Here is a 22122-nt window from a genome sequence, read left to right on the forward strand (position 1 = left end):
CAGCATCAGCATCACCCGAAACTTGTCAGAAGTGCACGTTCCCAGGCCCACCTTAGCCCCGCAGCATCAGCAACACTCCCCAGAAGATTCTGAGGTGCCCGCTGTGACTTCAGGGAAGGCGTGTGAGGGGCGGGAGGCATGAAGAGGCAGGGAAGACAGCTGCTAAACACAGGCAGGAGCCTGGGCTCTGGCCCCAACTCCATGCGCCACTAGCTGGGGAATTTCCTTGTGCCTGTTTCCTCGCCTGGAAACTGAACATGACAGCGCATCCCTTGTCTGTAAATCACTGAGATGCTACAGGTGAGAATTCTTCAAGTCTGGGAGCCTCACCAGTGCTGCCTGTTAACCGCCCCTCCCATCAACCATCCAAGAATGTTCTGCGACCTCCTACGATTGAATGAAAACTGGAGGAAGGATCGGTAACTTAAACTACGTAGATGACCCCATCTCCCGGCAGTCACAGTGACCTGAAATGAGGTCGATGAAACTGAAAGAAGAAAAGTGCCAAACAGGCTGCATTTAAGCATCAAGAAGACAAAAACCTTGGCTGCAGAAGAAATGCAACTTTAACAGACAATGAAGATGTTGAAATTGTTGACTTGCTTACCTTGGTTCAGTCATCAATTCGAATGGAGGCTGCAGCCAAGAAATCTAGAGAAGGCTGGGCCTCGGAAGGGCAGCAATGGGAGGATTAGGAAAGATCACCAAGAGCAAAGGTGTCACTGGAGACCAAGGCTACGACCGTCCACGCACATATTCCGGCAGCTACTGCGGATGCGGGGGAAGCCGCCAGGAGCACCGCTGACCCCGTGAACTATGGTGCGGGAGAGCTCTGCGCACACCTGGGCCGCGGGAAGGTGAACGGGCGGGTCCGAGAGCAAACTAAGCCTGAAGCACCACCGTAGGCAAAAGTGAGAGAGAACTGGCTGCCCCACCTCAGGGATGTCAGAAGGCTCTTTACAAAAGACAGTGATGTTGGGAAACAGTTGGCAGGGGAAGAGGACCAGCAAGCTGACACGGGCCCACAGCAGCAGCGCAGGCCGAGCCCGCAGAGCTGAGGGGGCTGGGGAGGGCGGGACACTGCGGGTGCCACCGTCACCGTGGCCGGGAGTCAGAGCCCCCTCAACGGCAGGTAACACACAAGGAAGTGCAAAGCCATGAGCGGAAGATCCCCGAGATCGCTGAGATCCCTCGAAGATCCACTGGCTGAAGCAGCCTCTATACCCCCCCCCAACCCTGGCCCGCGCCGAGACGGGAAGGGCTTCCTGGCAGCCCTGGGGAAGGGGGGCAGTGGCAGGGGGGTTAGATCCCAACATAGCCGCGCTGCCCGCCTTGCCCGACTGGTCGGCCCATCCCTGGGGGTTTCCATCTTTGCTAATGATTAATGACTCGCTGCACACACAGGCGGGGGTGGGGGTGACCTCACCTTCCTGCGCACCGTCCCTCCTGCAGGACACAGGGCTGGGCCTCAGCAGCACCCACCACCAGCCGCTTCACCTACACCTCCTCTACTGACCCTCCCTGCACCTTCTTGCGGTAGGTTAGTCTGCTTATAAATGAAAGGCTGAGGCAGAGTGACCTGGCCTGCCCAGGGAGAAAGGGGAGCTGGGATTTGAACCCAGGAATGTGGCCCAGCTCACTCTAAGGTCATGTGTCACACGGGCAGGAAGCAGTGGCCACAGGAGGGAGGAGGATCATAGCCGTGGTGTAGTGATACTTGAAATGAATCACAGAACATGGAAAGCTCAGTATTTAAATAAAAGTAAACCTTCAAAGAAAGGCATTGGCGTCCTTGGTGGTACGTGTTCCTCCTAGGACCATGCCCCTGCCGGCTGTCAGCCCCTCCCCAAGGGAAGGTCCTCCCAGCAGCATGCAGGCTGGCCTGACACTCTGGAAGCTAAGTTCTCCCGCTCGGGCTCAGACGAGGGGGGCACCAGACCGGGAGGCCCGTTCCTGCAGTTCACTGGGTGTCTTCCCGCTCAACCTTTGCACCCACACTGCACACCCCAGCACCCGGCCCCAGCAGGGGCCTGTTTCTGTTCGGAGAAGGGGCTCCCCTGACGGAGTCCCCTCTGCTTTCTCATAGCCATGGCCACATTCTGATGTCAGGGAGAAGGAGAGGCTGTCTACAGAGCACGGTGATGACACTCCAATGCAGGAAACCGAGTGTCGTTTATTCTAGGGCAAACTCAAAAGGGCTCTTTTATTTTCTCTTTTAGCAAATCCTAGCACATTATTAACAAAAGTCTGTACATTTGCCATGATACACTTGAGAGTGGAACAAAGATATAAATACAGACAGGGATGTAATGTGAAAAAGCGCCCCCAATAGAACCAAAACAAAAAACAGAAGCCCACCTGGGGGTGTGGACCCATGCGCGTGAACAGTGCTGACAAACCATTTTGGTGGCTGATATTTTCAGAGCATTTCTTTTTTCATTTCCGAATATCATTGTTAGCAAAGTCCTGCGGGAGTCTACAAAGTTTTTATTTGCTGTTCTTCGATGTGTATTATGCTTGATAAATAAAGGGTGGCAGGGAAAGAAAAAGGTGAGACAAAAATCTGTTGCATTAGCTGCAGAGGGTGTTGATAAGCGAGTGCTGGGCCCAGAGTGGCCGTGGCTGTGGCCTGGTCCAGGAGCAGTGTCCTCGAGGAGCCACGTGCTTCACCCTCAGCTGCGGGATGCACCGCGGCCTCAGGGTGGCAGCAGCTGGAAGGAAAGCAGGAGCCAGACGATCCGGCCCCAGCGGTGGGGTCAGGTGGGTTTGGGGGCCCTAGACAGACAGGTAAACGGGGGCAAACCCAGCGTGGGTGCTTTGCTCTGTGTTGTCTCAGCGGGACGGGAGCCCTGCAGGGCAGCGGCCGGGCAGCTGCGGCTGCCAGGACTCGGGGGGCAGGTGCAGCTCCCCGCGAGGTGGCAGCGGCATGCGAGTCCCCTCAGTGCGGGCAGCGGTCTGACCGAGGCTGACACACCTGTGGACGACTGCACCTCTCTCAGTCGGGGGCTGAAGACTGGGCGGCTGACATTCAAGGCGAGCCCTTTGTGTTTCTATGAGGACATCAGGCAATGTTCAAGATTCTTCTCAAATCCAGGCAGAGGCTGGGGTGACCTCTGAGCCAGAGTTGAAGGAGGAAAGTCTTTCCAAATGCATTAGGCAGAAAACTCAATCCAGCCAGAACCCACGTGTGCACAGCAGAAGAGTGATCAGGGAGCCCTGCTCTGCTCTGACTTACTCGCCAAGTGTGAAAAATTCCCGTTAGTGAAATATTAACAAACAGCATTTATCAATGAAAGTACGTCCTGGTCCTGCTAGGTGCTGAGCCAAAAATAAGCCAGTAATATTCAACCACAGCACTCCCTGGAGTGCGAAGTACCCCCTGCAAGCACACACGCGCGCGTACACACACACACGTACACACACACACACACACACACGTGTCAAGGCGCCCTGCCTCACTGTTCCTGCACCTTCATTCTCAGTGCCTATTTCCAAATAAAGTATCTAAAATCTGAATGAAAATGGGCTCTGTCTGCTACAGAGTCTTTCCTAACTTCCGACAGCGAAGCTGGAGGGTCAGGGAAGAGAGGAGGGTCTGTGCAGGTCAGAGGTAAGAACATGAAACCTCTGCTCTCACGCCAGCCGCTGAGCAGCCTGGTTCTGTGGATCAGCACACGCTTCATTAAAACAAACATCAGAACAGGCATCTTCCTTATGTAAATAAAGATCAGTACAAGCTAGAGGCTCTAAAACACACAACATAGACAACAGAAATCTTCATGATTGCATCAAGAATTTCCATTTGGCTTTAAGAATTTTACTCAAAACTTCTTTCACCAGACTTTAAGTTAATAATTACTTTGAAGCAATCAAACCCTCAGGAAACTTTTTAAAATGGGTGGTTATTCTGGGAATTTCTTACCTAAGGAAACAGATTCTAAAATTGTTCTAAATCCTGTTTTTTAGCCATTTGCCACTCACCATAATTACTTTTTTCCTTAAACAATGACTATTTCAACAGATGATCAAGTACTTCAGTCCATAAAATTAGAAACAGTAATTCTAGCCTGGCCAGTGTGGCTCAGTGGTTGAGGGTCGTCCCATGCACCAAGAGGTCACCTGTTCGATTGCCCATCAGGACACACGCCCGGGTTGCAGGCTCAATCCTCAGCAGGGGGCGTGCAGGAGGCAGCCAATCAATGTTGATGCATCGATGTTTACTCTCTCTCTCTTCCTCTCTCTAAAATCAATAAAACATATTTTAAAATAATAATTCTGATTGATACCTGGTCTCTCTAGACGTTTCTTTGACCTTAATCCCAAATTAAACAGAGGAGTGAAAACTGAGATGGTACAGTTGGCATTTACCAGATTAAGTGAAAACATTTTAGAATTGAGCAGCTTAGATGGAGGAGAGGACAGATGGTGTCACATCAGAATAACCAAGGACCACGGTTGTGAGAAGCCCTGTGAAGAGCGTGTCCCCTCAGATCTTCTGTGCTCTGTGAAATGCCATGGTGGTGGGAGAGCATCGGGGCAGTACTCGGGGCTGGTGCGTGTCCTGGAGGAGACTGCAAGGATGCCTTTCTAATGCACTATATGAGGGCAGTCGGCCGCCAGTCTAGGTACTAAGAACAAAATTCCAGGTGTTTGTTAGAAGGCCATCTTCAGGTTTTCCTCCATTTCTTGCCAAGATATGATTCCCATTCTTAGTAGGTCTCAAAATACAATTTAAAGACATACAACCAACCCTTGGGTGGTGTCAGCTGTGAGGGGGAGGGGGTAGTCTGCCCCATATGGGCCACATCCAGAACGAAGAACGCAAAAATGAAAGAGAAACACAATCGACACACCCACACCTCTGTCCCCAGCTGAGAAAATGCTACTTCCTGTCAAGTGCTGGCTAGAGGCTCGGGGTCTGAAACTGCGCACACCCAAGGTTCTGACCTCAGCAGGCTGCAGGAGACTCTATGGCTCTTCTGACTCCTTTAGTTTTGTATGAAGACTGCAAACAGGCCTTGCTTCCTTTACATTCAATGCCAGTAAGATTCTACACAAAAGCTGGAAGGGACCAAAATACTGATTGTAATAAATATTGTGGCCTCCTCGCCCTGGCCGGGAGCCTGCGAGGGGGGAAGGTCTCTGAGAGGCATCGCCGGCCATTCTGGGGATCCAGAGACTGGCGCTGCCATTAGCTGTGTGTGGAGACGTCGGAGGAGGAGCTGCTGTTGCTGTTCGTGGTCTGGGCCCTCTTTATATATAAGTTTAGTAGCTTCATCTGCAAAGAAAGGAGACAACGGGGTTAGCAGGGGTGAGGCAATCCAGAAGTAGAAAAGAGGAAAAGCCCAGGTGACAATAAGAAAACAGCATGTCCCTGGAGAAATTCATTATACAAAAATTTACTGTGTACCCCTCACCCCACACACTACCAGGGCCACAGAGACAGGAAGGAGGCCAAGTCTGCAGGAGAGAGCATGCCATAGATTATCACCAAAGGGCTCCCCTGGAGAAGGCACATACATTTCAGGGGTGACTGCAGCCAATGGCTCTGTCTAAGCTTGAGGAAAAGCAGGGCAGAATCCATGCTCCACAGGGAGAAAGCAGCTAAGCCAAGGTGAGTGGTCAAGTCTGTACCCTAGCTGTTCCTTCCACCCCCACTTTGGCAGACTGAAACCCACGGAAGCTCGGGGCATCAGAGACCTATCTTGAAGGCCAACTCCACACGGCGGTTTCCCGTCTGCTCTCTTGGAAGCGCAGCCCTTCCTTTCCACTCCGTGGCACTCTCACCCCTACTGCAACCTGGCACATGCCGCCTCCTGTGGCAGGTAGCAGTGGACTCCTCGCTGCTTTCGGCACGGTCAGACCTCCCTGACACCAGACCCTGTGTCACTAAACAACAGCCCCTCCCATGGGTACGGAGCATTACAATGAGAGGGCTTTCACAGCTGAGTCCTCACCTGCTTTAACAGAAGTCCCCTTGAACCCTCAAGATAAGAAAAAGAACATGCAACACAGCAAGTTCTTAAATACTTACTGAATGCCACTAAGTTATGCCGATAATCTGCCAAATCATATTAAGAATTTACAGCTTTTGCAGAAGCAGATGCCCATGAAAATCTATGTAACACAGAGCTTGTAAGATTAAGGGAATTATGAAATATTTACTACCCACAGCCTTTTACCTGCCTTGCTCTAAACACACTGTGAAGTAAGACAACTGTCAGGCAGCCCAGGGAAGGAAGAGCTGACCTCCAGGGCCCATGAAGAGGTACTTGGGGTGGTGTGTGGTGCGGTGCAAGAGAAGGGCCCTCTGATGACCAGTGGGAACAGGAAGAGTAGCTACAGAGCTCCCAGCAGAGGCGAGCCTCCTGGCCCCAGCCAAGGTGCTCCGTCACGGACACGCAGAGGCTGAACGCCCTGCGGCCAGCATCCTGGAGCAGGCTGCTCGTGTTCACAGTCCGTCTCCGGTGCCTCCCACGCCAGTACCCACAGTGCTGTCTTCCTCTTCTCATCGGCAGCAGACTAGGTCAAGTTAACTCACACTCCCTATCAGTTTACTTTTCATTCCCCACCTTTTAAAATCTTAAAACTTTTAATATGTCAGTGCTACAATGAAAGTGCTATCACTTTACTCAGGATCCGAATGTTCTGAAGCTCAGTGTGACACCTCCGGGGCCAGCCGGGCTCAAGGGAAAGCCTGGGACACTAGACAACGCTGGCCAGAGGCTCCCCAGATTCAGCCAATTCTAGACCCAGCTTCACACTAACTAGCTATATGAGCTCAGGCAAAGCATTTTCTAAGCCTCAAAGCCTCCACCTGCAAAATGAAGAGAGCAACACTGCCAAGGTGCCTTCTGTCGCTCCTTTTTCAGAAAACGTGTCCTCTGAACACCCCTCTCCTATTTCACGCTGTCCTCCTGGTGCCTGCCCCCCCCCCCCATGCAGCTCACCCCCACCCTGCCCAGCCCAGCCTGGTCCCACTTCCTCCAAGAGGTCTCTCCCTCTCCTCCTGCTCCGATGGGCCCAGGACGCAGCAATCAGAGCCTGTCCCAGCATTTCCCACAGGCCCGTCACCCCCGGGCTGCCATGTACGTTTCCCCGTGTGCCAACCCTGTGCCTCAGCTGCACGTTATGCTGCTTCAGGGCAGATAGGTTTTGCCTTTCTCACATGCCTTGGCATCATGTAGTGAAGAAAGCAGGTTCCCAACACAAACGTGCTGAGTTTTTAAAACATAAAAAAGTATCTAGAAGATATTTCTATGTAAGGCCAGTTAAAAACGAGTTACTAAAAACTGTTATACTTCTTTGCAACTCAGACCACTAGTGTACCACCCAGTGAGTGTAGAATACAACTGTAAGTACAAGGGAAAGGTGACAACAGAGTTAATGACATGTACATGTTTCACAGTCTGCAGGAGCTTTACACTGATTATCATGTTGGAGCCTTGCAAAAACCCTTCGAGGTAGGCAGAACAGGTTCTCCTATTTTAAAAATGAAAAAGCCGAGGTTCAGAAAGCTTGCTCATTAGCTGGTATAAATTCAAATTATACTGTTATAACTTTAGAATGTCAAACGCAATCCCCAGAGTAACTGTAATGAAAACACCTATAGAATATACACAGAAGGAAATGAGAAGGGAATTAAAAGAAGGGAATTAAAATATTTTAGTACAAAAAGCAAACAGACACAAAAGAAGACAGTAATGCAGGAAATGAGGGACAATAAAAGCTTTAAGGCATATAGAAAACAAATACTAAAATGCTAGAAGTCTGTCTCCTTTGTCAGTAGTTACTTATATGTAAATGGGTTAAACTCTCCAATCAAAGGACAGAGACTGGCAGAGTGGACAGAAAAGCATGATTCAACTCTGCTGTCTACAAAAAAACCCTTACTTTAGATTCAAGGACACAAACAGGTTGAAAGTGAAAGGATGGAAAAGATATTCCATGCAAACAGTAACCAAGAGCACAGGGTAGCTATACTAATATCAGATGAAATAGACTTTAAATAAAAAAAAGTTACAAGAGACCAAGAAGGACATTATATATTAATAAAAGATCAATACAGCCCGGCCGGGAGTGGCTCAGCAGTTGAGCGTCGACCTGGGATCCAGGCGATCGGGGTTCAATTCCCAGTCAGGGCACATGCCCAGTTGTGGGCTTGATCAATAACTCCCTCATCATTGATGTTTCTGTCTCTCCCTCTCCTTTCCTCTTTCTGAAATCAATAAAGATATATTTTAAAAAAAAAATCAATACAGCAAAAACATAATTATGAACACTTATGCATCTAATAACATGATATCAAATATAAAGTAAAAATGGACAGAACTGAAGGGAGAAACAGTTTTACAATAATAGTTGGAGACTTTAATACCCCACTCTTAATAATGGAAAGAACCAGAAAGAAAATAAAAGACTTAAACAATGCAATGAGCCAATTATATCTATACAGAACATCCTACCCAACAACAACAGAATATACATTCTTTTCAAATGCACATGGAACATTCTCCAGGACAGACTATATGTTATGACACAAACTCACTCTTAAGAGATTTTACTTATTGATTTTTTTTTTTTTTTTTGAGAACTAGAGAGGAAAGGGGGAGGGAAGAGAGACGGGTGGGGGGGGGAGGAGATAGAAAACATCGATTTGTTGTTCCACTTATTTATGTATTCATTGACTGATTCTTTTATGTGCCCTGACTGGGGATCGGATCCACAACCTTGGTGTATTGGGATGATGCACTAACCAACTAACCTACTGAGATAGGGCCTTAACAGATTTTAAAACATAAGTTTCATTCAAAGTGTCTTCTCTGGACACAATGAATGAAGCTAGAAATCAATAACAAAAAGAAAACCAACCCCCTCTCCTCCAAATCTGTAGATATTTTTTCCATTGCTTCTCTGAGAGAGTGGAAGGGGGAGTGGGGGAGAGAGAGAGAGAAACATTGATGTGAGAGAGACACATCAATTGGTTGCCTCCTGCACGGGCCCAGGACCAGGGCCGGGGATCAAGCCTATAACCAACGTACATGACATTAGCTGGAATCGAATTCGGGACCCTTCAGTCTGTAGACCAATGCTCTAACCACTGAGCCAAACTGGCTAAGACTGAACACACTTTTAAACCACTAAAGGTCAAAGAAGAAATCACAAAGGAAATTTAAAAATACCTTGAAACAATGAAATGAAAACACAACATACCAAAACTTATGAGACACACCAAAAGCAGTGCAAAGAGGGATATTTACCACTATAAATGCTTGTATTAAAAAAGATCTCATAACAACAACATAACTTTACATCTTAAGGAACTAGAAAAAGAATAAACTAAACCCAAAGTTAGTAGAATGAAGGAAATAATAAAGATTAGAGCAGAAAGAAATGTAACAAAAATAGAGAAAAATCAATGAAACCAAAAGTTGATTCTTAAAAAAAAAATAAACGAAATTGACAAACCTTTAGCTAAGCTCATTAAAAAAAAGAGATGATTTGAATTATTAAAATCAGAAATGAATGGGTGTACATTACTACTGATTCTACCCAAACCAAAATGATTACAAGAGAATGCTATAAAATAATGTACACCATCAAATTAAGATAAGTAGATGAAACGGACAATTTCCTGGAAACACAAAACCTACTAAGACAGAAACATGGAGAGAGATTGAACGGACCTGTAACTAGTAAGGAGATTAAATTGCAATAAAAAAATCTCCTGACAAAGAAAAGACCAGATGGCTTCACTTCAAATGTTCTACCAAACATTTAGAGAACTAACACAATCCTCTTCAAACATTTCCAGAAAATGAAAGAGAAAAAAACACCTTCAAACTCATGTTACGAGGTCAACACTGTTCTGGTACCAAAGCCAGACAAAGACATTACAAGAATACTACAGCATCCCTTATGAACACTGATGTAAAAATCTTCAAGAAAAGACTAACAAACAGTATTTGGCAGCATATTAAAAAGGTCATACAGCTTCGCTGGGTGTGGCTCAAGGGTTGAGCATCCACCTAGGATCCAGGGGATCCCGGTCCGATTCCCGGTCAGAGTACATGCCCGAGTTCCGGGCTTGATCCTCAGTGGGGGGCGTGCAGGAGGCAGCCGATCAATGACTCTCATCATTGGTGTTTCTCTCTCTCTCCTTCTCCTTTACTCTCTCTGAAATCAATAAAGATATGTTAATAATAAAAAAAAAAAGGTTATACAACATAGCCGAGTGGGATACATTCCTGAAATGCAAGGATGGTCCAACATATAAAAATTGATAAATATTGTATATCACATTAACAGAAAGAAAAAAACCCCCCACACGATTATCTTAATTGATGCAGAAAAAGTATTTGACAAAATTCAATACATTTTCATGATAAAAATACTCAACACACTAGAAAGAGAAGGAAACTACCTCAACATATCCAAAGCAATATATGAAAAGCCCACAGTGAACATTATGCTTAATGGTGAAAGACAAAGCCTTTCCTCTGAGACTGGGAACTAGGCAAGGATGCCTGCTTTTACCAATTCTACTCACTACAGAACTGTAAGTTCCAGCTAGAGCAATTAGGCAGGAAAAGAGATGAAAGGCATTCACATTGGAAAGGAAGAAGTAAAATTATCTTTGTTTGCAGATGATCTTATATGTAGATAATCCAAAAGATTCTACACAAAAAAGTTAAGACTAACAAACAAATTCAGCAAAGTAGCAGGATACAAAAATCAATGAGCAAAAACCAGTTGCATTTCTATACACTAACAATGAATGGAAAATTAAAATATTTCCATTTCCAAAAACATCAAAAAGAATAAAATACTTATGAATTAACTAAACCTAGAAAGTGAAAAGACCTGTAAAATGTTGCTAAAAGTAATTAAAGACATATAAATGAAAAAGACACCCAATGTTCATGAATTGGAAGACAATATTGTTATGATGTCAATAGGACCCCCCAAAGCTATCTAGAGTCAATAAAATCCCTATCAAAATCCCAATGAGGTTTTTGCAGAAATGAAAAATCAACCCTAAATTGGGGAATCTCAATAAACCCCAAACCCAAATAAATGATCTAGAAAAAGAACAAAGCTGAAGGACTCACCCTTCTGATTTCAAAACTTACTACAAAGCGACAGTAATCAAAACACACAGAGTGCTACTGTCATAAAGACACACATATAGACCAATGGAACAGAACAGAGAGCCCAGAAATAAACCCTCACATATGTGGTCAGATGATTTTTGACAAGGGTGCCAAGATCATTCAATGAAAAAAGGGTAGTCTTTTCAACAAATGTTATTGAGAAAACTGAATATCCACAGGCAAAAGAATGAAGTTAGACCCTTACCTAACACCTACATAAGAATTAACTCAAAATGGATCAGAGACCTGTGTGTAAGAGCTAAAATTATAAAACTCTTAGAAGAAAACATAGGGCAAAAGCTTCACAACACTGGATTTGGAATGATTTCTTGGATATGACACCAAAAGAACACCAACAAAAACAGTAATAGAAAAATTAAACTTCATGAAAATTTAGAAACTTTGTACATAAAAAGACATGGAATTATATCCAGAATATATAGAGAACTTCTAAAACTCAACAATAACAAAAACCAAACAATCCAATTCAAAAAAGGGCGAAGGAATTGAATAGAATAGACATTTCTCCAAAGAAAATAGACAACTGGCCAGCAAGCATATAAAAAGATTGTCAACTCACCAATCATTAAGAAAATGCAAATCAAAATAACAATACACCACCTCACACCAGTTGTTAGGAAAGCTACTATCAAAAAGAGAATAACAAGTGTCAGCTAGGATGTGGAGAAACTGGAACCCTTGTTCACTCTGGGTGGGAATGTCAAATGGTGTAGCCACTGGAGAAACGGTTTGGCAGTTATTATATGATCTAGTAATTCCACTCCTGGGTATATACTCAGAAGAATTGAAAACAGGGTGTCAAAGAAATATCTGTACACCTATGTTCATAGCAGTATTATTCACAATTGCCAAAGGTGTAAACCAATCAAAAGTGAATTACCAAGAAATAACCAAAATGTTATTTGGTTATTTACAACAAACTGGATATTATTCAGCCTTAAGAAGGAAATTCTGACACATGCTTCAACCTAAGCCAGTCACAAAAAGACAGACACTGTATGATTCCACTTTTATGAGGCACCTGAGTAGTCAAATTCATAGACACAGAAAGTAGAATGGTGGTTCCCAGGGGCTGGGGGTGCAGAGGTGGGGACGGATGGGGAGTTACTAGTTAATGGGTAGAACTTCAGAGTTCTGAAGATGGATGGTGGTGATGGCTGCCCAACAACATGAATGCACTTAGTGAGCTGCGCACTTGAAATGGCTAAGAAAGTTTTATGTTATGTATATTTTATCACGGTTTAAAAAAATTGAGAAAAAGAGAAAAGAAAGCTTGCTCAGGGTCATACAGCTAGTGAGTTGGGGGCAGAGACCAGAAGGCAGGCTGCCACAGCAGTGGGACACTTCACAAAATGTACCCACAGGGTCCTTCCTGGTCCTTGCATCAGGCCTTCTGCTACAGAACCTGACAGCATTAAGGCCAGTTAGGCAGGCGGTTCCGGGAGGCCCGGGTCCACAAGGAAACAGAAAGCCAAGACTCGATTCTGTTTCTGGTCTAGGAGATGACTGTACCATGTTCTGTCCGCTACACTTTTTCTGAAGGGGGGTTGTTTCTTTGTTTTAGGAGATGTGTATTTGAGTCTACAAAGTTTATATTAACATACCAGAGTTATCACATCTAAAAATTGTAAAGACTAGATGAACTGGCTACCAAACCAGAAGGGTGTTAAGCCCAGCCCCTAAGCCCTCTGACTGAAGCTGTAGCTGGGGGAGGGGAAATACTGGCTCCGCTCAGGACGTGGGCCCCTGGCCCAAGGCCACCACTGAGAGGGGCGGCAGCAGGGGCGACTGCAGGACAGGGATGAGAACACCTGCATTTCCTCAGCTCCTTATTAGACGGGCCAAGTGAGATGAGGGACAGCTCCCTTACTCAGGAAGGCAGGAAGTACCAGACAAAACCAAGGTCTAATATTAATTGGGGATGAGTTTTCTGTTTTATAAATCCAACTCCCTTTGTGAACATGTCTTCTAGATCAGTCAACCAGGAACCACCTACAGGCCCCTGATAGAAGCAAGGAGAGTTTTGGAAGGCTCCTGGCCCAGCACACTGCTGGGACTCTCGGCCCAGTACTTTCCAGGTGGTCAGGAAAGGATCAGTGAGGAGGCTTCGCAGGAGCAGAGGGGAACGGAGAAACTGGAATGGAAGCAGGAGCAGCAGTCTCCAAACCACTCATCCACATCTGCCTCCCTCACATCTCCAACCCCAATGCCCATTTGTTTGCAAGGATAGTGGGTCTCAACCAGGGGCTATTTGTCCCCTATGGGATACCTGGCCGTGTGTGGAGACTGTAGTGAGTCACAAGTGAGGAGTGGGGTGGCAGTCAGGGACACTGATAAATTTCCTACAACGCACAGGACCCCCCCGCCTCCACACATGGTCTGAAGTGTCAACAGTGCTGAGGGTCCCACAAGCCATGCTCTGGACAAAGGCGGTCAGAGCCAGCTTTGCCCAGAACTCTGAGAGAGCAAGACTCATGCTGTGATGCTCCCAACTGTGTCAAAGGAACAGTGCAATTTGAAAATAAATGGGGCGTCACTTGCTGATTCTTTCTTTCATAAGGAGCAAGGCCAGATGCTTCTAGCTTCATGCTCTTTAAATCACACCACTGACAGGGCACTTCCCTTCCCCACAGGCAGTCCAGGAACAGGCTCTTCTCCACGGAGGTCTCCAAGGCGCACCCGGTCTCCCACTCTTGCCTCTCCTACCAGAGCCTGGAGGTTTCTACCTGCTCTCACGTGGCAACTTCATCAGATCGGAGATTATTTTTAAACCAATAAGCACTCTAGGCAATTTCATTTTCAATGAGCCAACAGTCTTTTTTTTCTATTTTCTGTCTGATTATAAAATACTGTTAAAGAAACGTGAGAGGCAGCTAGTAAGTTAAATCCTGGCTTCTGGAGTTAAGATCACTGTGTGCTCTTGGGCAGGTTAAATGCAGGATCTGTCCTTATCCCACGGGGATGTTGTCATGAATAAATGAGTCGACAAACACGGAGGGCAGGACTTGTCGGGCACAAGGCGAGAGTCAGCCATCAGTACTACAGATGCCCATTAGAAACCCAGATCCCACTCAGCAACCTGTTAAGCTAGCAGGTAGATTTCCTTAGTGTTTCTGTGAAAGACGATGAGCTGGCTTCTAAACAAAGTCATCTTCCCTTTGGGAATAAACTAGAAGCTCAAAGGTATTTCAAAAACAGGAGTTACAACAGACCACGCTGTAACTTAAAGTGACTTCACTACATAGTTGGTCATTTTTATCTTTAGGAAAATACTTTTAGAGAAAGGCGGCCCAACTACAACACACATAATGAGCAAAGCCTGTCTGGAGTTCAGAGCTGCAAATAGCGAATTTCTGACAAGCTGGCAGGGCCCAGGTGTGCACATCTGTTCACGAAACACGATACATACCTTGCTCCCCGTGAGCTGTGCAAGGTGAGGTTTCAGCTCTTCTCCGATTACGGAATAAATTGCTACTAAGCAAAACACACTGGCCTTCCGCACGCTACTCTCAGTGTTGTCATAACCCTACAGAGTCGGAGGAGACACAGAAAAGAAACGAGATCAAAGATTTGCTTCACAGCCAGTATTTCATCAACATTCCCACAAGTGCCCTTAGAGTTCAACCTTGGACTTGTCAAAAAGAACCAGGATATAACTTATCTCTGCACCTGAACCCAGAGAGCTTTCACCCCAGGGAGGCTGGTGGGCTGTGGGCCACCCTGCCGCCCAGGGCTGCTTTACAGGCATGGCCATAGCAGTGTCACTCGAGAAGAATCGTGACAGGCAGAATAAGAAAAGGAAGTCAGGGGAGACAATCACCTGCTTCCTTCCTACTTGTCCCAATGGTGAAACAAATTTCATGTGTAAAAATCCCTTTAAAGAAATGAGAACGACATCACGCACTCTCATGCCTGGTCCCACAGCCTGACATCAGTTAGCACCTGCTACAGCTGGACCTCAACCTACCCACCGACCTCATCCCCACCCCACACCCTAATGGAACTACCTGCTGTTCTCCAAACAGACCCTAGGGTTTCCCAGCCATTGTCGTTACCTCTGCCTGGAGTAATCTAGTCCTCATGCCCAGCAAACTACACATGACGCTGACTTCTCTCTCTCTACCTTTCCCCACCAAAATCTCTCCTCTCCAGGACCCCACTCGACCTCACCCCACCTCACCGGTGAGCCCCTCTCTCCTCCTCTGACCTCACAGCCATCAGCTTGCACCTCCCTGCCGTAACCCAGCATACAGGGCCAGCATCTCCACCTGTCCCCGGGCTGTGTGGTGTCCCACCACAGGCTGAGTGAGAATCCCCGAGGCTGTGCCGAACAGTGGAGGGCCATCTTATTTCTCAAGGGCCTGTCTCACACTTAAAAGGATTTCAATCAACATTTGCTGGACATGTGAGAGCAAGGACCACCATCTGATTTTGCATCCCATGGACTGCCTGCCCAGGGCTGGGGCCCACAGATGTGCAATAAGGGTTTGTTTAAGGAATGAACAACAAAAATGATCAAAATATGTTTACAGTAAACAGTTCATTCTGTGAGCTGCTGCAGTTCCTCGCTGCAGGGAACACCTCCTTGCTGCACCCAGAGGAGAGTGGACTGGGAGACAAAGAAAAGGCGTGAGGCAGGGACGCCATACAGCTGCTAGGTCCTGAAACTCAGGCCACCCACTGGCCGTTTCTCCCTACCCAGCTGCAAGTGCACGGAAGGAGTAAAGTCTCCACATCACTTGAGGTGCAGAGCCACACTGCTCCCCACCTCCCAGCCTGTGCAAGCACCACCCCACACCGAAGGCCTACCTGCAGCAAGCCTGGGATGATGTCAGCTAGGAGCTGCAGCAGGGACTCCCGGGCAATCCTCTCCACGACCTTGGTCTGCATCTTGATGGCAGCAAGGTTGATGGGGTAGTCAGCTGTCTGGATGATGGGGCAAAGGACTTTGATGCACTGCTCAGGGTGGATGGAGCTGGCCAGAGTGGATGCGGCTTCCTCGGCAGCCCTCACCACCTGAAACACAGGGTCCCCCAGCAAGTGAGTGCCACGCACCGAGAGGAGTGCTGCCTGATTCCAGAGACCCAACAACAGACTTCATTTACCGCTGCCCGGCAGCTAGCAATTCCTCAGGCTAATTTTGTTCAAGAAGTTAAAAGCAAAGTGGTGTAAAGGGTACTTTTACAGGAGTGTGAGGACACGGGAAGGCAGGTATAGGGGATTTGGGCAGAGACCTTAGAAAAGTGGTTCTCTGAACGCAGCCTCCCCACCCCACCATAGCAGCACCACATCCTGAGAACTTGTCAGGAAGGCAGCTTCTAAGGGCCTCTGGACCTGCTGAATCAGACTGTGGGCAGGGCCAGCAGGCTGTTTCAAGCTCTCCGAGATTCTTATGTGCAGGTACATCTGAGAGTCTGCCCTAGGAGATAGGACCTGAAAACAGAAATGCTCTCCAATGGCCTGTGGGCCCCAGGATGGAAATATCTGGAGAGAAGCCTGGAAGGAAGTCAGTGACCTCAACATTCAAGTTTCCATGGAGGTGCCAGCTGCAGAGAGGTTTCCTGAGCAGCCTCCTGTGGAAGCTGCTTGTCCAGGAATCTGTGCTCATGTGAGTGCCTCAAGATCTCTGAAGGGGTCCCGGTGTACTGAGACACACGAAGTCATGTTCTCTAGTCACAAGAAGGGCCACAGACACTCTCTGATAAAGGTGGGAGCCAAATGCAAAACCCAAAGGAAAGGAAGAGCAGAAGCTTGGGCTCAGAGAGCTGGAAACAAATCCCAGCCACACCATTCACACATTAACCCCACTACCTCATCTGTAAAAACAGGTCATGTGAGGAGGGATCCAGATATACTAGTCAATAAATGACAGTGACTGCTATTAATGGCAAGAAATACATACATAAATGATATATGAAGGCACGAAGCTATAAACAGGTATGCGTTTTCTTTTTTTTCTCTCTTTTTTTTAAAAATATATCTTTATTGATTTCAGAGAGAGGAAAGGAGAGGGAGAGAGAGAGAGAGAAACATCAATGATGAGAGAGTCATTGATTGAGCCCGGGCATGTGCCCTGACCGGGAATCGAACCCCAATCGCCTGGATCCTAGGTCGACGTTCAACCACTGAGCCACGCCCGGCAGGGCAGGTATGCACTCTCTTACAAGATACAGCGACAATCCAGCACATTTATCCTGGTGCCAGCCCTGCACTGGACACCCTGTCAGGCTCCTCTCTGCTTTGTGTGCTACTACTCAGAACAACTCCGAAGTCCCCAGCAAGGCTGGGCACGCGCCAGGTGTCCAGAGCTTACTGGTGGACGATGTCATTCCCTTGTCTGCTCGAGGACTGTTCTGTTTAAGGAAGCTCTACCTTCCTGAATTCTCAGTCACGTTTCTTTCCTGTTGGGGACCTTCTGAACCTTCTCTGGGAGGATCAGATACCTCCTTAAGGCACTGACCAAAGGCCAAGTGTCTCATCAAGTCAGATCACTCCTCACCCCCATCACCTGGCCAGCATGCTCATGGACACGATGCAAACACCTGTGTTATGCATTAATCCTTTCAAGAGCCAAATGGAGACCCAGGTCAGTATGGTTCAAGGACAAATATTGTGTACATGTGAGAAGAGAGGTGTTAAGAACATTCAAGATTTGTCTGTGCTTCTTATATACATGAAAGGTCAGGCTTTGCTGCAAAGCACAGAGAGAAGTAATTATTATTTAAGAGTCACGTCCTACCCTCAAGCTCATACGATTCTTAAGATTTTCAAAGCCTGAGCAGTTTTTTTCTCACTACTCCTCTCCCTGCCTTTCACTTGTGCATTCAGTCAGTCCCATGTGTCAGGGACTGAGCTCAGAGCTCAGACCAGAGGTGAGGACAGCAGGCCCCGGCCTTGCCCGCAGGGTGATGGGCAGGTGGGAGTGGTCCCCACACAGGGCAGCGTGAGGGTGCAAAGGCCCAAAAATGGCAGCTGAGGGCTGGATGGTGAGTCTGCTCCCTTGTAGTTGGCAGGGATTGGGTGGAGGAAGGTGGTGAGGGATGGAGTAGAATGGCTGTCTGCAGAGGGATTCTCTCGTGTTCTGCAGGATTCTTCCAGCTCAGGGCTCTCGGCCCTACACAGCCAGCCCAGCCTGCCTCTGCGCCTCCACAGCAAGCCAGTGATTCGAGCTGGCCACAGCAGATCCAGCCTTTCCATGCACCTCAATGTAAGCATGTAGGCTTCCCTGTCACAAGCATTAACTCGGTCACACCTGTGGCACATCACTCTATTTAATGTACACATGGAAATGAGAGTATTTAAAAGACACCCACTGGCAGTTTTTCTTGCCAACTCAATCTCCTGCAGAGAGCAGCTTTTCCTACACAGGTTCCCTGAAAGTACAGTGCCATTTGGCCCTGGTGTGCACACATGACCTTTGTCCCTTTACCCCAAGAAAGGCGGCACACCCAGGGTTGCATGGCACATTCTCAACCTCAAAGGGCAGTGCCACAAACCTCAGCTCAACCCTCTGGCGAGACAATTGGTCTGAGCCACAATTTTTAAAAACTCTAAAACGAGGATTTAAAAATACCTATTTTTATCCTGGCTGGGCAGCTCAGATGGTCAGAGCAACGTCCCAATATCCCAAGGTTGCGGGTCTGATCCCAAGTCAGGGCACACCCAAGAATCAACCAGTGATGCATAAATAGGTGGAACACACTGACATCTCTCTTTCTAAAATCAATAAAAACCCCTAATTTTACAGTTATTTGGATTAAGAGAGGTACATAAATGGTCGTGGCTATGACACATGTGCCTTGCCGAAGGAACAATCCAGAAGCGGGGCTTGGCAGCAGAGACAGCCACTAACCTGGGAGCTCGGGCTGCAGAGAGCAGAGTTCTGTCCAGAGGACACCTGCTGCCTGGTCTACTGCCCATGTCGAGTGGGTCTGCCGCTCCAACAATCCTTCTAAAATGCTACCCTGGTGACCACATCCATGTTCCTCAATCAGCATGGGAGGCCAACAAGGCCTGGCTTCGGCTGGTCCTCCTGGTTGAGCTTTTAGCCCTATCTTCCCACTGTGCCCAGGCAATCCCTAGCTGAGGGAGCGCCACGCACTAGCCTGGCCAGCCACACCTCAGTGCCCATCTAGTCCCTGCAGTCCTCCTGAATGTCGCTCCCGCATGTCCTTCACCTGGCTGGGCCCAGATGCCCCTCAGGACCCACTTGCTTCAGCAGAACCACAGGAGGCCTCTGCATACCCTGGGTGTCCCACTTAGACATCCTGCTGAAGGTGTTTCTCCCACCAGACTGATAGCTCCGTGAGGGCAAGCTCCACCTTGGACACTGTTCTAGCCCCCACGTCCAGCACAGTACACGTCTAGTGTACGTTAGGTACAGGATAAATGTCTGTCAGACTAACTTTCCCCTGGAGCATGCATTTTTAAAGTGCTCATGGCTGGCGGAGTTGCTGGGCATGCCTCCCTGGTCTGCATTCACACACTCTAGCTAAGAAGGGAGCCACATATCTATCAATGACCAATGTGAGCCTTGGGAAATCACCTGCAGAAGGTCCCATTCTGGGTGACATACTGGAAAGAGGACACAGATCTGTTCCTCGGAAAAAAGACTTTAGTTCAGGTGAGCTTCCTACAGCAGTGCTGTTTGAAGAGGGCAGCACATTTCCTAGAAAAGCTCCATCATGCAGCGAACTACCCAGGACGAGGCGTTCTTCCTCTCAGCTCATGCACGCTCTCTGAAACCAATGTCTTCCGACTGGAAGAAATCACTGTGAAACGCACCAGCCAGAAAGCTGAGTAATACCAACCGAGGGAACTCTGGGTCTTAGCTCTTAAATGTGGAAGACAAGGATGAGAAAACAGCGAATGCTTCACAGACGAGCGGAGTTAGAAAACGGTGATGCACAGCAAGAGACACTTAAGATTCCAGCAGGAGACCAGCGGCTCTGTGGTAGAGAGACATGGGCTTTGGGGACAGATGGGATTCAAGTCCTAGCAGTGTCCCTAACGGTCACGATAGGGGCAAACTAACCCCCATGGCAGGTCGCAGGAGTGCTATGAGCACGACCAGACAAGGAAGTAGCTGCCAGGTTCATGGCAAGTGCTGTCACAAGGTCCTTCCCTCTCCTCCAGTCTCTCCTTGCTCCAGTCATTCAGGTCACAGTTAAGTTACCCTGCAGCGAGCTGCTGCAGAAACAGGCGGCTTCAGATCTACGGAGCTCACACCTGAACCTGAGGAGAACTTCCTTTTACAAACTCTGGAGTCCCAGATGTCACCTGCGTGAAGCAGCTAATCAATGCCCCCAACGTAAGGAGGTTTTCTGAGAAGGCCAGAAAGTGAAATGCAGAAGCTTCACTTCCAGATGTGAGTGGGAGGCACTCCCTCTCGCTTTGGTGCAAGACAGATTCCCAGGACAGGCGGTTTTTGGCAAGGCAGGTCAGTGTTCCTGACTTCCCTCCACATGCCAAACCTCCGGCTTCTGGCAAGCTGCCCGAGTCAGGGTGAACTTTAGGTTTTGCCCCTGTGTTCTATGTAACATAAGAAGCAAAGATTAGAAATGTAAGCACACAGAGGGAAAGTAAACATGGCAACAGAAAGGAGGGAGGGCGAGACTGTGTGTAGACAAGGTGGCCAGAGAGGCAAGGATTTAGAAAGAGGGCGGGGCGTATGCACGAGAGACAGCGGATTAAGTAGACTTTTGAGTCATAATCCACCTTGAAGCTACCACAATTGTTCCAATTCTGTTGATTTTGCTACAGTCTGGTTAGAAACATAGGAATTCTTCCTTTTCTAAGTTAGTGAAATAACAATGTCTAGCTCAGAATAGCATAATTTCCTTATCCAACTTTAAAGAAAATGAGATCATTACTCAGAATACTGATGCATGTTTGCTTAAAGATAAGGTTTCTTTTAGAGCACAGAACTTGTCCAAGTCTGGATGGCATGTTTTAAGTTCACAAAGTTTGATCTGCCCTGTCACAGACACATCAGAATAAGTGGCTCAATAAAAATAAATAAATAATCAAGTAAATGCTCAGAAACGATCATCAGAATCGAAGAACTCTTCCCTGGGGGTACATACACCTGGTTTAGCTCTGTGATCACTTGGGAGCTAAGGAAATGTTTGGCGCCACCTCCTGGGAAAAGCTGGAAAGACCTTATAAAAATAGGATTGACATGAGTTTCCTGCAAACTGCGTCTTTGGTAAAAGACAGGCTCTGCTATAAATTCTGGGATTCAAGGTGCAGTGTCCACGTGGCCTGAACCTAGCATGTGAGTCCTCACTGAACCAGGCGCAGTATCCAGTGGGAGGAGGGAGAAAGAAAAGCTCCAGGTTCAAAGGCTGGAGATCAGAGTTTGGGCCTGGTTCTGTCATCTCGGGATCTCAGGGAAAATTTCTTTACTTTCTAGGCCTCAGTTCCCTCATCAGTAAAATGCAGGGGTGAATCTGAATGAAGAATTTTTACATTATTTTGGATTTCAAAGCCTTATCTTCTACCCCTACTTGATTGCACTCTCCCTTGACGCACACACAAACATTTCAGGAGGCCGATTCTGAATGAGACAGTCTGAACCACACAGCCGTCACGCCGTGTCTGCAAAAGCAAACTCAGGGCAACAGTATCTACCATTTTCAAATGTGCAAAGGCTCTTAGGTGGGAGACTTACTATGTTTTACCCCCCAAGGATCTGAATTAGGGCCCACAGGGGAAGCAATACTGAGGAGTCAGAGGGGCTGGGAGCCCAGAAGGTGGCTGTGTCCCAGTCCTGGAGGCTCCTCCTTTGCGCCTCCACACCCATCTCTAAACACTCACCGTCTTCCAGCCTGAAGGTGTAGGTAGTGAGAGACTCGGCCGGTGCAGGAGTCCAAAGTAAAAGTTGTGTTTACACTGGGTTTTTACACTTAATCTTAATCTTAGATACATTTAGAGAAATGCAGTTCTA

At 47.5% G+C, this 22122-nt stretch overlaps 1 protein-coding gene across 9 annotated transcripts in view; it reads right to left on the reverse strand.

Moving 5' to 3' along the window:
* Positions 1–2172: 2172 nt before the first annotated feature.
* The window catches only part of CLASP1 (cytoplasmic linker associated protein 1), a 267488-nt gene continuing 247538 nt past the window's right edge, over positions 2173–22122 (reverse strand). For all 9 annotated transcript variants that reach the window (XM_087819914.1, XM_087819916.1, XM_087819919.1 and 6 more), the window contains 3 exons: positions 15984–16190; positions 14584–14700; positions 2173–5278 (listed from right to left, as the gene is read on the reverse strand). In XM_087819914.1, coding sequence (XP_087676040.1) covers positions 5192–5278; positions 14584–14700; positions 15984–16190 — 411 coding nt within the window. In that variant the 3' untranslated portion in view covers positions 2173–5191. The remainder of the gene's footprint in view (positions 5279–14583; positions 14701–15983; positions 16191–22122) is intronic.

The sequence above is a fragment of the Miniopterus natalensis genome, chromosome 8, assembly GCF_054644295.1.
Source record: "Miniopterus natalensis isolate mMinNat1 chromosome 8, mMinNat1.hap1, whole genome shotgun sequence".
NCBI classification, from domain to species: Eukaryota; Metazoa; Chordata; class Mammalia; order Chiroptera; family Miniopteridae; genus Miniopterus; species Miniopterus natalensis.